This window comes from Tamandua tetradactyla, chromosome 19 (genome assembly GCF_023851605.1).
Source record: "Tamandua tetradactyla isolate mTamTet1 chromosome 19, mTamTet1.pri, whole genome shotgun sequence".
NCBI lineage: Eukaryota > Metazoa > Chordata > Mammalia > Pilosa > Myrmecophagidae > Tamandua > Tamandua tetradactyla.
This window is the reverse complement of record NC_135345.1, coordinates 45,047,292-45,063,690: the sequence shown is the minus strand read 5'-3', so window position 1 is coordinate 45,063,690 and position 16,399 is coordinate 45,047,292. Positions and strand designations below refer to the sequence as shown.

General features: G+C 33.4%; 1 protein-coding gene across 6 annotated transcripts in view; it reads left to right on the top strand.

The window, feature by feature from the left end:
- The window catches only part of ATP8A1 (ATPase phospholipid transporting 8A1), a 240,458-nt gene that overhangs the window by 60,659 nt on the left and 163,400 nt on the right, over nt 1-16,399 (top strand). For 3 of the 6 annotated variants that reach the window (XM_077136764.1, XM_077136762.1, XM_077136765.1), the window contains exons 7-11: nt 5,386-5,459; nt 11,092-11,161; nt 12,184-12,311; nt 13,710-13,821; nt 15,812-15,977. In XM_077136764.1, the coding sequence (XP_076992879.1) occupies nt 5,386-5,459; nt 11,092-11,161; nt 12,184-12,311; nt 13,710-13,821; nt 15,812-15,977 (550 nt within the window). Of the gene's footprint in view, nt 1-5,385; nt 5,460-8,511; nt 8,586-11,091; nt 11,162-12,183; nt 12,312-13,709; nt 13,822-15,811; nt 15,978-16,399 lie in introns of all 6 variants that reach the window. The other 3 variants (XM_077136763.1, XM_077136767.1, XM_077136766.1) reach the window with 2 other exon arrangements.

Genomic DNA, 16,399 nt, shown 5'->3' with positions numbered 1-16,399 from the left:
TTCATAGTATACTTTTAAGTACTGTTTTCATAGATTTCATTCAACCATGAACTGTTTTGTGTTGTAATTTTTTGCTTTGATCATCCACTGTCCAAGTAAAAACAAAGTTCTCATATTTTATATTTGTATATTTAACTCAAATTCTTATATTGTGACTAATCACATTTGCACACTAATTCCTTTTAAAAATAAATCTTGCAAAATAAGCATCATCTTTTAATGAGCCAGGAGTGATCTCCATAACATCAAGAGGTTAATTTGCTTACAGGACCTCTAAAGTGGCAGTGAATGAGTTGAGTCTAATTTTGCAAATATTATCCTAGTGTTTATTCTTTTCAGACTTCACTTTCAGAAGGTAAGAAATTAGTATTTGTTCTTCTTGGTTTTGGAAGCGCATTTAACCTGTAGACATCCACAACTGAAAAGATTTGTAACTCAGTAAAAGATTTTTTTTTTTTTTTTTTTTTTTTTTTTTGTGGCCAGGGCATTTTACCTAGGACTTTGTTTCTGGGTTAGAAGAATTTTGCTGGTAAAGTAAAGGTTTTTATTTGCACTTCAGTATATCCCAACAGCTTAGAGGTCCTGCCCTGGAGTCTTTTACATGATTTTATGTTTACTATACATCACTACAAGGAATAAAAATCAACTCTAAGTTAATTACATTTTTGTTGGTTATCAAACATAAGCTAGAATAGAGATTGACATCTCCTCTTCTACATATTTGAAAACTCACATCCATCTCTCCCTTTGGTCTTTTACATAAGAGCAACAAAGAGGAAGATGCTCTGATTTTTCTTTTCTTATCTCTCTGATAGAAACCTCTTTTTCATAAGAGTAAGATAAAAACTAAAAAAGCTTGAAAACTGTTTCACAGGAAGTTTCTTTTATGCTCTTTTCTGGCACTTGGGAATTCAAACATTTTAGAGATAAGACTGGCAAGATATGATAAAGTAGATAAATTGAATTTTATTATAAATGTATTTTCTGTGTGGGGGTTGGTCAGAGTAGTTAACGTAAGTGCATAGCCTAACAAATTGGTTTGCCAGTTTCTTATCTTCTTACCCTAAACTGCTTGTTTAGAAATAAACAGTTATAAAGTCAGGAAATAATCATGTGCTACATCATTCTAAAATTAATCTGTTAAATGTCTTGATTCCTAGTAGACGATAATTAATCTGATCATTATAATTTACTTGGATTATTATGAACTCTTACATTTTCAATTTTTCTGACAAAAATTAAATCACTAGTCACAATTACCTATAATGATAGCATTTTCAGTCATTCTTTAGATTGCTACTACACCTTGCTTATACATTCCATTTTGAGATACAGAGAAACCCAGGGATGGATTTTAATATCTTGTCATAGGTCATTTAACCAAAGTGAACCAAAATTATACTAGGATATATATATATATATTTTTGGCATGGGCAGGCACCAGGAATTGAACCCAGGTCTCCAGCATGGCAGGTGAGAACTCTGCCACTGTGCCACCATTGCCCGCCCTGGGATAATTTTTAACAATGTCTTGATTAACACAATGTTCCTCCAAGGCATGGAGCAGTAAGAGTTCTACACTTGTAAAGAAGAGTTGCTCCAAATATTAGAATAAATAAGAAGTTGATTCAGTGGTGAATTCAAGGTAAATATTCAAGAATTAATAGCATTCTTATGTCAGCAATATCAAAATTTTAAATATAGTGAAAAAGAGTTCTCATTCCTGATTGCATTATGGAATGTTTACAAGTAAACTTAAAATTTGTGTATTCCCTTTTTAAAGAAAGCATCAAAACTTTATACAGAAAGCATCAAAGACTTTAATAAATAACTGCAGAGGCAAAATATTCTAAGTTTTGTTTTAGCAGAAATAGTCCTATAACTCAAGATCTATGAAATTATTATATACATTTTTAAACAAAAGCTCAACAAAAGACACCATAAATAAGTAGGCAGAGAGTGGGAAATAATTGTACCAAACATTAGGATTATTGTTATATAAATAGGAAATATGAAAAGGAACCAGTCAGTGAAATATTTAACATAATAATAAAAGTTGCAAATTAAAACAACAGAGAAGGGTCATTTGCTCTCTATTCAATAAATGGAAAGAAACTCATTTATACGTCATTATTTTTTTTCTGAAATATTTTACTTACATACTATTGTGTATTAGTACTTTGTTCATGTTGAGAGCCATAACAAGGATATTCAGGGGATTTATCCTGAGAAAAAAATCATAAGTAGGGAAAAATCCCCACCTGATAAAAATGTTTATTGTAGTATCATTTATTATAGTGAAAAATTAAAACAAAAACATGGATATCCTACAATAGAGAAAATATTCAATAAATAAATTATGGCATCCCACTGGCTGGTATATTTTGTCACAAGTAAATGTTGTAAGTTAAAATGCTGTGGCAACACGGAAAAATTTTGTTCATTTCATTCAAGAAAGATTTGTTGAATGTATGTGCCAGACACTGAGCTCATGGCAGCGAGCTCAAGGCAGCAGGCAAGACATATGAGGGTTCCTGCATCATAAAGTATAATCCTATGTCAAAAGAACAGAATTGTGTACACTAAGATTTTAGCTGTGTAAAAACAGTTTATTGAACACTAAGTGGACAGACTTGAAAGCAGACTTGTTGGAGCAGACAGACTGTGGGGCATGTCTTTTTTTTTTTTGCTTATATAATATTTGTGCAGTTAAAAATAAAATCAATAAACCTAAACCAAGAATCTGATCCACAAGCCAATACAATATGATAAACTTAAATCAAATTGACTTTAGTTCAGCATTCTTACTCTGTCTTTTTAAATGTGTGACTACTGTGGTTGCTTTTTAATGGTCTTCAGAGGACCTGCAAATTTACTTGGGGTACATCAAGTCATTCAGAGATGGGCAGACTTCAGCTCTCAAACATTTGTAGTTCATCTCTACAGTTACTGTTCTGAAGCCTTTTCTCTGTTGCAAAAGGTTAAGTTGCAGATATCCAACTTTAAAAAGAAAACATTGCAATTAAAAGTCTTGCACAAGGAACCATATCTCTGCTCTTGAAATGCAAGCAGCTGCCATCATTGCCCTCTCAACAAAGAAAAGTTTTTCAAATTAAGATTCAACTGAGACTATTCATAGGTTTTGAGATAGTTTAGGTAGATAGTTTAGGCAAAAATCTTGGAATCAACACATTTTTCTGGCTGTGTAGAGAAACCAAAAGTGGTAGGTTGTATGCACATGTAAAAGTCACTCTTTAAAGTTGCTTTACTGCATGAAATTTCCACCATGAAATACATATCTTTGGATAAATACTTGATAAAAAGCTCCTAATAAAAATATAAACATGCTGGGACCTAGAATTGGACAAAGGTTGTTTGATTTTAAATCAGTTTATTATAGTTTATTATTTTTGCTCTTTACATAATCTCACAGTTCTTAATGTCAGTGACTAGAGAAACCTCAAGATTTTACACTCGAAAGCCGTAAATATTTGTCAAGTTTCCTGATTTGGGGACTAAAATTGCTTTGTCATTGATGTCCTTCAATTGCACTTGATATTCAGAACATTTTGCTACCTTAATTTTTGCTTGTGTCTGCTCCTCTTATGCACAAACCAGGCTGGATTGGAGAATACCACATAAGGGGCCCAGAACCCAAAAGGAAAGAGAAGTCTTGGGTTTCTTTGAGAAAGTAATCTAAAATGTAGGCATCGCAAGGAGGAAGTCAGTAAAGTCTTGGCTTTCCTTACAATAATGTGAGGAGAACGACTCTAGCAAGTGAGCCTTTGATTTCTCAGGTTACCAAGCGAACTACATTATATACCATATTAATTTTCAATTTAATAATCACAAGCCCTTCTTCTGTCTTACAATGAATAAAGGTGTTGGAAAACAGTGCAATTAGGGATTTTTGTAAGTCTGTTGGACTTTAATACTATATTATCAACAAAATGTGATCATGATTTTCTGAAGCATATAATGTAGTTTAAGAGGAACCGTGAACACACAGGAGGCAATTAAGAACAATTAAATGGTCACCTGGGCTGCATCTCCTCCAAGTGCAATGACTGTGGAGAACTTCTATTTTGCTATCTTGTTTTCAGTTGGTCCTGTCAGAGCACTGTCACAGCACAGTATTTGAAAGACTGGTTCACATTAATACTTGCTATTCTCTTTTATTTTCATGGCTTGCCCTTTTTTTTTTTGAAAGAGGGAGGATTTGATTCTAAGACCCCTGGCAATTTGTGAATTTGGAAATTCCAGATTTCAGATTTAAGGTGAAATCAATGCTTTTTGAATCAAGGCATCTGGAGCTTCCCTTCACTGACAAGCAGTGTAAATACCACAGATAGGAAGGGCACCCCTCTCTCCTAACTTTGTCCTCCCCCAGGATGTGAAGTAGAACTCAATGGGTTGCCTCAACAATAATTTCTTATTGTGATTCTCACTTCCTCTGTGAAGTGTTATTTTAGGGTTCAAGGAGAAGTAAGGAGTGTGAAGAACAAGAGGGCTTTTCTTCCCTCAATTAAATATTGAAACTCATTTTGAAACTCCTTTGACTACTGAGAGAGAGGGGAGCTTTCATAATTTAATGAAAGTGGCAATCGGTATGATTTAGTCAGTTCAGTTAAGACAAGGCATTACCTATAGGGAGCTGTATTGTTTGCCAAAAGCTATATGACGAACTGGTCATTTAAATTAATTCTAACAGTTTCTGGCCATCCTGTGCCTTTCGTTTATCTTCGTGCTATGCTTAGAAAACTGCTAGCAGAATAAAGTGAGAAACAATTTAAGTTGATTATTTTTTATTTAAAATACAGTGATAGTCTTACTAAATATACTGGTGCAAGGTCAAGCTTTGCAGGCAGTCAGATGTTGGGTTTGAGTTTAAGCTTTATCACTCACTGTGATCTTGGGCCAATAACTTAATCTACAACTCACTTTTCTCATCTTTAAATTACTAATTATAACTAGTACCTGTTCCATAATGTCGTGAGGAGTACTGATCATGTATATGTGATAGCTATTTTTTCCAATTGTGTTGAGATTTACTTAAATAAGGTGGATATTTCAATTAGTAAATTTCCCTTTTTTATATGTCAAAGGAAGAGAATATGAGAAGGTGAGATGTCAATTGAGTGGATAGAATAGATAGATTTTATTAAGATAAGTGATACAGCTTTTAAAATACAAAGTTCATTTTTTTAACAGATGGCCCTATCCACTGGCCTCACTTTTAGACAGTTTTATGTCATTTTGAGAAGATCAGTGGTTCTTGTTTGCCAATACGATTTTTGCTGTATTCTGTGCTTAAAATGCAACGGATTGTATATTTGTAACTACCTTTCAATGCAGTTAATTAACCAATTCCCAGTTTTCTTTCAGGTAAATGTTGGAGATATAGTTATAATAAAAGGCAAAGAGTATATACCTGCTGACACTGTACTTCTCTCATCAAGGTAGAGATACCTACTGATGCTCAAACAGCGTAGAGGATGGTTTCTCTACCCTGCGTTGACCTTATGATTGCTCCAAGGAAATAAGGAATAAACGAAGAATTTTAAACCTCTCTAATGATCTTTAATTAAGCATTTAAAAATGTGTTAATTGGACTTAGGACTCTTTCATGTTTACTGTATAAAATAAGTGATAGGAACTATATAATTTAAAAGTTGTAAATATAATTAAGAGTCAACTTTCCTTCTGGGAAGGGTATGTGCAGATCCTTTTGTGTGGGTCATGAACTCTTTTAAGATTTCCTGTCATTTATTTTATATAATACATGGATTGTGTTCTATTGATTTTATCTTGCAATCTTTGTTCATGTTAAACTTCTTTATGATGCATTTGTATTCCCCTGCCAAGTTTCTTGATCTTTATGGTAAAGTGGTACAAGAAAGTGGAATAAAACATTTATTTTTTGTCATCATACATTTTGAAATGCCATACTTTTCCAAGAAAGAAAAAATAAACTACTTTGCTCTTTCAAGTTCTTTCAGTTACTGAAATTAAATAATATTTGTTTTACTCATATTTAAGACTAGCAATTAGTATTTACAGAGCATATGGCAATATGCCTCTTTAAAGAATTTCACTTTCAGTTGTTTTTAGGTTTAAAAATTGTAAAACTAATATAAATTTTAAAAATATTTTAATATTTTAGAGGTTGTTTATCATCATTTCCTTGGACAGTTTTATTTGTAAAACCCACATATGAATATGGATTGTGCCATTTTTCAAAATCTACTTAATCAGGTCATTATTTAAAATGGATCGATTTATGACAAACTACTAAAACCTACTGGAATAAAGAAAATTTATCCAGATAGTTAAAGAAGTTAGTCTACAGGTAGTTGAAGTAACTACAGGTAGTTATATTTCCATATTTATAGTTAGTGCCCTTGTGTGCCTTTTACCTATAAGTTTTTCCGTTCAGTGGAAATGGAGGAGACTTGGTTACAGGAAAATTTATTATGGACACTTATGATCAAACTGTCTGTTATTAATTTCCTTTGCTTATAACTATCAGGGTAAGTTTCTAAAACTGCAGCCAAGATAATGTCTGCACATGACTTTCTAGGTAGCCTCAGGTACTAGAAAGAGCTCCTGACGCTGGTGTCAGGAGACCAGTGCTGTAATCCTGGCTTGGTGCTTATGCACAAACTACATAATCTCTCTACATCTTGATTTCACATCTTTTAAAGTAAAGAAGATGAACTAATGATCAAGCTCTGATATTCTGAGCCTTCTTTTCTTTTAAATTGATAATCTTTAAATTTTAAGGGTATGTAGCTAACAGAATCGTGTGCACTTAATGGTACTGTATAATAGTTTGATAATTTTATTGAATGGTTGACCATCTGACTGTCATATTTATCTAAGAAAGTTAAACATGATAGTAAAGCCTTTCAGCAGTTTAAGAAAGTGTGGATGTTTACTAATCAAGCTCCCTCTTTTATCATAGAGAGAGCCATATGTGCTGAGCCATTAATTACATCATTTTTATATTCTCAACATTTTAAAGATAATTGAGTATCTTGCCCTGACTTTGTACTTAATTCTAAGTTGAAAATTTTTTAAATATTTGTTATCTACCTCTATCCAATCCCTGAAACTTCTCAGTAAGCTCAGTGCTTAAATTTCTTAAACTTTAAGAGTATTTTCACTAGTTTTATTTCCTAAACATTTACTGATGCTATCGATACTGGTAGATCAGAACAATTTTTGAACTTTACTACAGCATCCAAATTGGTTAGCTCCTCCAAAGATTATCTGATTCACTGCATTTTGTTATTTAGTGGATCCAAAGAAGAGTATAAAGATTGTGTTTCTATCCTAATGGCTAAATACCACTGCAAAACCAATTTCTTCTTAAAGGTTTTTTCTTAATCATCATTTTACAGAAGTAGAAATTTTGCCTTTGTCATATTTTTACCTACTGTAGCTAATGACTAGTTCAAAGTTGGAATACTTAACTCCTAATCTGTTATCTTCCTTATGCCGTGCTGTCCACTATCAAATGAATACATGGTGCTGCTCACCTGCAAGTGGGCACTAATTAGCAGCGAGAATAAACAGTAGTTTATAATATTTTAATTCCCAAGCATTTTCAGTTATTAATTACTAATAGTACATCTTTCATGAGGTAGTTTGAAATTAAAGCATGAAAATGGTCAAAAGTTACTATTTTTTTTACTTAAATTTTGAAATGAAGAAATGGAAAATTTAACATATAACAAATGAATAATACATTTGTGTATTTAGAAAGTATAAAATAGAATAAAATAATTCAAGTTATTAATTTCAAATTCACATACATTCTGGTATGTGTCTTTCATACCATTTCTAAAAAATTTACCCTAAAGTCGAGAATAAGTTTACCCTCCCCAAACAATTTATTATTAAATCATTCAAAGGACTACAGTTATACCTTCTAACTTCTTAAGATCCATGTCTCTGCACTTTTGTGTTGAAGTTAATGAGGTATTTATCTAATTAACTTTGAAAGTGTTTTCGAATGAGAAATTTTTTAGCAAAATTTTCATATTAGTGGGAGGAAACCTAGTTTAATATGCTTTGCTTTTCACAAATCTAAAAATGGCTTCCACGATTATTTCTTTCCTTCTTGGGTAGGAGGAGACATAAAGTAGGTGGCATGGGAGCAAGCAACTGGAGAAAGGAAAAGATATAATATATGTTCGCTCTCTATATAAAAGTGATTTTACTTTTGATAAGATGTTTTGAGAAAAATTTAAATATTAAGTCTTACAATAAAAATTGAAAATTGCGCTTAGTAGCAAATAAATATGTCTTAGGCGTTAAATGTCTTCTTATGCTTTTAGACCTGATCAAAGTAAGTTTTGAAAAAATTGGCATCAGACATTTTTATTAACATGTATTATTTTCTACAATAATTTCAAACTTCCTGTCTCTTTTGTCCATTTGTTTGTTTTTTTTTCTCTGTTATTCATTTTTTTTCCCGTTTTAATTATTTTAAACTGGGACATGTAGGTGGCAGTAGGGGAAATAGTGAAAGTGACCAATGGGGAGCATCTCCCAGCAGATCTCATCAGTCTGTCCTCAAGGTTAGAACCACTGAGTTGTACAGGATGCGTGTAGGTGGGTCCTCACCCTAAACCAGAGATTAGGTGCACCCAAATATGGTTGAGTTCTCTGCCTCTTCCTTTAAAACAGGAAAATTTTAATATTTCTTCATGATGGGCACATCACAGAAATTTTAAAGGCCTTTTATGAATACAGTGTTGGCTGATATTTGTCCTCATTGGGTAATTCACCTCCTATTGTTATCAATAGGAGTCTAAGAGACATGCAACTCAAGGTAGATTTTAATGTACTAATACATCATTCATATATATTCATATTTAGCAACACGCCCCAAATGCTAAAGCTTAATTTCTTACCATCCCAAGGTAATGTTTTTAACTATTAAGCTTTCATGAAGCAAATGGTTATTGAGAGACTAAGATTTTTAAGTATAATTGTTTTATTCTTACATTCGGAAATTTCTATAAATTCTATAGAATTCCTTCAGTGATTGTGACTATAATTTGGGCTTGTATAGGGTTTATAGAGGACCCCCTGCACAAAGCTGAATGTTGTACATTTTGTACTGCATGCTTTGGAAACAGTTTTTATCCCACTTGTAACTAGTGGCAAAGTGCACGATACTGTGATAAATTTCAGCTGTCTACTAGTGTCTGTATTGTGATATGCATCTTGTTTCATTTCTCCACTTACTAATCCAAAAGCTTGCTTTGCCTCTCTGACTGTAGTTTATGTTTTGGATGTCATCATAATATGCTGAAATATTTATTATCTAGCATGATGCCTTATCTGAGACTTCTTGCTACCTTTTCACAGCACTGTTAAGAACTGCTTCAGTCACAGCTATCTTAAGCATTTATATTAAAAATGTTCTGAATTTGAATGCATATTTTTTATTTGCCCTACTTCAAACTGAAGTCAGCCATTTAAATTCCTAGAAAAGTTGCTTGATAAAAAAAAAAGGTAGAATTAAAATTAGAATATTATTCTCATCCTAATGTGAGAATGACTTTGGATAAGTATATTGATCAATAAAATTTTAATGCATTTTCCTGACAGAACATGGAATCATTGTTGTTCATTTAGCATTTTTTCATCATCATGATTCTATCTTATCAGAAGATATGTTTTATAACTTTGTAAATCATTTATATTTAAGCATACATAAGCAAGTTACAAATCGGGAGTAATTGTCAAAACCAAATTACCATGTGAAAGTGATAGAAAATAAAACTTTGAATAAATAATAAAGTGATAAGGAAAATATTGAAAGATTTCTCCATTTGGGGAAAAGTAACCTTTAGGAAAGAAAATCCATCAAGTAAATTGAAGAATTGCAAAATAACTTTAAAATGAATGTAAAGTATTGATTAATGTCCAGGTGTGTAAGTCATTTTCACAAATCATCAGGCCACAAAATTAAGCTAAATTCCCATTTCTGAAACATGGAATGGTCTATTTTTGCACATGTACAGAGTGGAAGCTGATTAGAAAATTCCAGGTGTTTATGACCTGCAAATTTCTTTCTTTTTAGAGTACACCTGCTTATTGCAGATTACGTTCAGTTATTTATATGACGTTAGTAAATTAGCCTCATTATTTTGCCAGGTGCTAATAAGATGAATTAACTGAAGAATTTTTTTCTCATAATTGAGCAGATTATGCAGTTGGACTACACATTTATATACCTGTAGTTTAAGTAAAGTCTGTGTGAGAATGGACAGTATATAAGACAGTTGGGATATGGTGCCTGTGGTTAAACTGGAGAACCATAACCACTCCATTCCAGATTTTACTGAAACCTTGTGATGGGAGCCCATCAAATGCATCTTCTAGGTTCAAGTCAAGGAGAAACATGGCCAGGCTGGATTCAATTTTAGCTTTGCTGCCATGAGAATCTCCGAAGCATCTGTAAGAAATAGAGCAGGGACAGAAAAAAAATGTGAGGGAGAAAAGTACATATCCACTTTGATTATAAAATCTGCTCACAGTTTTTAGCAGCGTCCTTACAATTTTAATGTTATGATTCATATGCTCTTATGCCTGGAATAGTAGTAAATGCATGTTAGTACAAGCAACAAGCTGGAGTTTTCTAATCAGTTACTACCTGTAGCCAATTTACATGTGGACCATGAGCATGAAATCTCATTTGATATTTTTGAGCTAGAGATAAACCTGGACACAAAGCTGCTTTACATTTCAAATAAAGTCTTTGTTGTGTCTGCACAGATGAGCAAATAGATATAGTGTGACAAATCTATTCCTTTACATTATCTTGAAGACCAGCAGTAATTCTTATAAAGAAATAGCTTTTGAGTCTTCCTGGCTGAACAACTGCTTGGTAAGTTGTTCTGCATGGGTTCTACCTCATAGCATCTTGACCGAAAATCGTCAAGAAACTAGGTGACCATAGTTTTGTCTAGAATGAAAGGCTTCAGTGAGTCTGAGAATTTAAATAAGTAGTTATTATTATTATGCTATCCCTTCCCCTCTAACTCTTTGTGCATCTCTATTTTTAAACAACAGTGAGCCCCAGGCCATGTGTTACATTGAAACATCCAACTTAGACGGTGAAACAAACCTGAAAATTAGACAGGTAAGATCTCATATGGGTTTATCATAATTATTACTGTTTCATTATGTGGAATTAAGAGCTTTATTTCTCAATGTTAGTGTACCCTGCGTGCAGTTGATTCTACCCAATTGCAAATATTTTCTCATTGAACCACTTTAACTACAAGACGTTTTGTAATCAGGTGTTATTAACTATTATCAAAGACTCAGACTCACTTGCCTGATAATGTGTGGTCTATCATAAAGATACTATTTGTACTTTTAAAAAATATATTTAATATAATAGCCTAGACTAATGATAGAATAATAATAGTTCTAAGTGTTTTACATGTATTAGGGTATTTACTTTCCTCTGTTCACCTGGCCCAAATTATTATTTTGCTTTGCCAGATTGAAATGATGTCCTTTCCGTTGCTGTCACTTTAAAATTCTCACTGATCTCAAGAAATAATTTAGATTTCTTTATTTACTTTTCATACCATCCCTAGAAGAAAACAACTGTAAAGTTTTTCTTGTTGAAGTTTTAAAATGGATTTTAAAAAATGTGTTCCCCAAGAAAATTGGAATGTGGTAGAACTAAGTCATTTAAGTCATTGTAGAGTCACCTGAAGGAGGAGCCAGTCCTAGCTGGCCAGAGGGAAGAGCTGTTTTGGAGTTTCCTTATTCATTTTTCATGCCCTTTTTGAGATTTAGCACTAAATGGTGAATATTAATTTTACTTCTGGAGGCCAGCAGTTCTTTGGAGACTTACTTCAGAATATCTTTGCAGACTAGTATAGTCTCTTAAATATAGTTTATAGCTTTTCCCAAAGCTGCCCTATTCTTATGCTAAACTCCATATTCAAGTTGAGAGGATGTACCCCTTCGTTATGACTTGACAGGAAAAGTATTGGAAAAGGGGGACGAATTGCTTATAAAATAGTGGGGTCTCTTAAATCGAGATGTCTTTCTGCTCTTAGGCCTGAATGAATTCAGAAGGCTTCCACCCCCTGCCCTAGAACTTATTTAATATGCTCCTTGCTTATTTATCATTTTTTTAAACAGGGCTTACCAGCAACATCAGATATAAAAGACATTGACAGTTTGATGAGAATTTCTGGCAGAATTGAGTGTGAAAGTCCAAACAGACATCTCTATGATTTTGTTGGAAACATAAGGCTTGATGGACATAGGTATGTACAATTGTCTTCATAAAAATGCAGAATTCACTCAATGACACTGTGTTGCAAGAGTTTTTTCCCAAGCCTCTGTACATATTTTCTTGTGCTCTGACATTGATTACTCAAACTTTTTTAAAGGCTTACTTTATTCTATTCAGAGTCCAGAGCATTTGTGAAAAGGCTATATATATCTAAGTTTTTAGATATATAAGGCATAGCTAAAGACTTACTCAGGGTTCCTGCCAAACTGATAATCAGATGTTTCCAGAGATATTTATGCCCAGGCTTCAGGAATACTATAAATAAATGTGGGTAAATAACCTGTAACTTTTTATTTAGCCCAAATACTTATGTTGTTACTCTTGGTATACTTATAGGCAATCTCCATGGACTGGGTCCTTTTCCTGAGATCCCTAGAAACCTCAGACTCTACCCCTCTGGGGTTCATTGTACTGAATAATTTCTTGCCTTCTTCTCTATATAGTTCCATGTGTTCTTTACTAGTCCATGGTATCATCTTTTCTTGTTTCTTGCTTCCTGTCCTTCTCCCATCCTCCCCTTCTTTCTTGCCTCTTCCCTTATCCATCCAACCAATACTTGTTAAGCACCGCTGTGGGTAGTCTATTTCCAAGTGTTAAAGATAGAGCAACAAACAAAACAGATAAATAGCCCAGCTCTTGTGAACTTATTTTCTTGCCAGGCATCATCCCATTCAAGATCATATAATGGTATAAATGAATATCAACAACCCACCAGTAGTGGGGAGCCTTGCAGAAACCTTACAGAAGACCCACCTTGAGTCTTGTTTACAAAAAATGGGTGTTAAATTATATGGAATGGATAGCTTCAATTTGCAGGTATTTAAGAATAGTGCAGTAGTTACTTACCATCCATTTGAAATTGCTTTCAGTTATTGGAGAACTTCAATTACTACACAATGAATGTTATAGAGGTTTTAAGTACAGGGATTTGTCTCTGGAGGACAGAGATGAATCTTATTCTTCTTGAACCTTTTTAAAGAAAATGTGTATATGTGTGGGCAGGGGATCTCCTACTCTGCCAGATCCAAACATACCAGAAACCTAAGTGGCTTACCAATTCAGGAAAAGTCATAAATAGCATTGAGAATTAGCCTCTGAATTTCAAAACATTTCCTATAATTTTGCATAGTGAAGTTGTAGGAAATGGTGGGTTTAGTGTTTAAAAAGAAGCAACTTAAATGTTTCCTTCCAGCTGTTCATGTAAGAAAATTATTCTTATTGGTATGAAAATTACTTTTTTTCCAAAAATAAAGTGTAACTTGTAAGAAGGTTTATTTCATAATGAAACATATTGGAACTATATCATGGCTGCAAAATTCTTGAGCATTTTAGAAAATGTTATTTCTAATGTCAACATAATCTGTCCTAGCACTGTGCCCCTGGGAGCAGATCAGATTCTTCTACGAGGAGCTCAGTTGAGAAATACCCAGTGGGTTCATGGAATAGTTGTCTACACTGGACATGACACTAAGTTGATGCAGGTGGGATTTTTTATCTATGAAAACCTTTTGGATCTAATCTTTTGAAAATGTAGTATTTGTTTCTCTCGGTTTAGTAGTCCCTAACATAGCAGGCCATTGCTCACAGATTCCTGAGCCCCACTCCATACATCCAGAATCAGTTCTCAAGATGAGGGCCTGAAATTACCTCCCTTTCAGAAATGGCTCCCCTCACACAGGAAAGCAGAAAAGTTTCACCAGAGCACCTGATGCATTAATTCTTGATGATTTTGTAGGTTGGTCTAGTAGCATTTACTAACTATTGCAGTGATTGATGCAAGTGCTTGTCTATTTAACAATGAGTGCTCTGCATTATTTTGTCATATAATTTTTTTTTTTTTTTTTTTAAGGAAAGACAGAGAGAAGGAAGGAAGGATAGAAGGAAGGAAGGAAGGAAGAAAGGGAAACATTTTTAAACATTTTCTTGTTTTTATTGTATTCTGTTTCTCCGTTTTTGTTACATGGGCTGGGGCCGGGAATCGAACCGAGGTCCTCCGGCATAGCAGGCAAGCACTTTGCCCGCTGAGCCACCGCGGCCCGCCCTGTCATATAATTTTATTTGAATAAATGATCAAATTTTAAAATTCAATTTCATAAAATTAAAAGAAAAATTTTTAAATCAAATGTTGACCATTTTTTTCAGCATTTATATGTAAGGCCATTTTTTCAGCAGCTTTTATCCTAGCACTTACAATGTGTATGCATGCCTGCAGATACTTCTTTGCATTATAACCTAATCAGTGTTCAGCTGTCAGATGGATGTGGGAAGCTCAGTTTTAAGATAGTAAATGAAAATCTGCTCTGAGGGCTAATAACTTTGTACATTTTAAAGGCAAAAACATGTTTAACACAAGGGAACCAATATTGCTGTTAATGTTTCTACCCTTAGCCATTCTGTGAATTCTGTACATCATTTTACAAGTATGTCTTGGAGATATTGCGAGTTTGGTTCCAGACCACCTCAATAAAGCGAGTCACACAAATTTTTAGGTATCCCAGGGCATATAAAAGTTATGTTGAGCGGGCCACGGTGGCTCAGCAAGCAGAGTTCTCGCCTGCCATGCCAGAGACCTGGGTTTGAGTCCCGGTGCCTGCCCATGCAGAAAAAAAAAAAAAGTAAAAGTTATGTTTACACTATACTGTAGTCTGTTAAGTGTACAACAGCATTATGTCTAAAGAAATAGTGTACATACCTTAATTAACATAAGATCCAGAGACACAACGTGAACATATATAGACTTGCTCAATGCAGGGTTGCCATAAACCTTCAATTTGTAGAGGGAGAAAAAAGCAGTAAGGAAGCACAATCAAGTGAAGCATAATAAAGTGAGATATGCCTGTATGTTGATTATGACACGTTTAATTTTCTCTCGTATGAGATGACGTGGTTAACACAGATCTAGCATAACCATAATAATTCCCAGGTATAACTGAGGAAGCATGCCTTTTGCAATTTTTTTTTTATAGCCAGTATTGCTTGAAAATGAGAGACCCCATAAGTATTGTCTTCACACTTTGGAATTTCAAGGCCTCTTGATTGTGAGGTGCACAGGCCTGCTTTTTGAGTTGACAAGATAGCTGTGTGTACTCAACCCTCTCTTCTTAAGCTGATAAGCTAGCTACTTCTAGTCTACCCTCTTTGCTTAAATAACCAAGTAATGCATTGTTCATCCTACCTCCCATAATGCAAAAACTATGTCTACAAAAGGAATATTATTTCCTTTTCTTCTTTATTTTATTATTTTACTTCCTAAAAAAAAGCTTAGGTTGTATAGTTAAGTAACCTTAAGAAAAGAGAGGTGACTAATCACTGACAGCTTATTACATCTGATTGTTTTTTGTATAATTTTCATGTGTCTACTAATGTTCAATCTTGAATTATGATTCATTTTGTCACCCTCATAAAAATTACTAAGACCATATATATTACTAAATCATTTGCACCCATTTTTTATGTTTTTTCTTTTCACAGAATTCAACAAGTCCACCACTTAAGCTCTCAAATGTGGAACGGATTACAAATCTGCAGATTTTGATTTTATTTTGTATCTTAATTGCCATGTCTCTTGTTTGTTCTGTGGGCTCAGCCATTTGGAATCGAAGGCATTCTGGAAAGGACTGGTATCTCAATCTAAACTGTAAGCATTAAAGTACTTATAAACTTATTTTTTTTAAATTAAAGCATGTATTTATTTCACAGTTGATCTTGATTTATTCTGTGAAATTTCTTATTGTGTCTGTAAAGAACATCTTGTTGCAAAGGTAATGGATATTTAATCTTTATTTTTCAATGAGATTTCCAGTGAAAGTAAGTAAAATTTTAGAATCTCAAAAAATATTTCTTAAAAACACAGATTTTCATTAAATATGCTCATTAGCATGACATACATAAATGAAAACTGTTCTTTAAAAATATTTTTTAACATGGATAAGTAGCTATCTGGTAAGGAAAGCAGATTAAGTGTGTGTGGAAGTTGTAATAAATATATGTATATATATTTTAAGGCACCAAAAGAATACATACTTTAAAAATGTATCAATTGATTGTACTTTACAATTG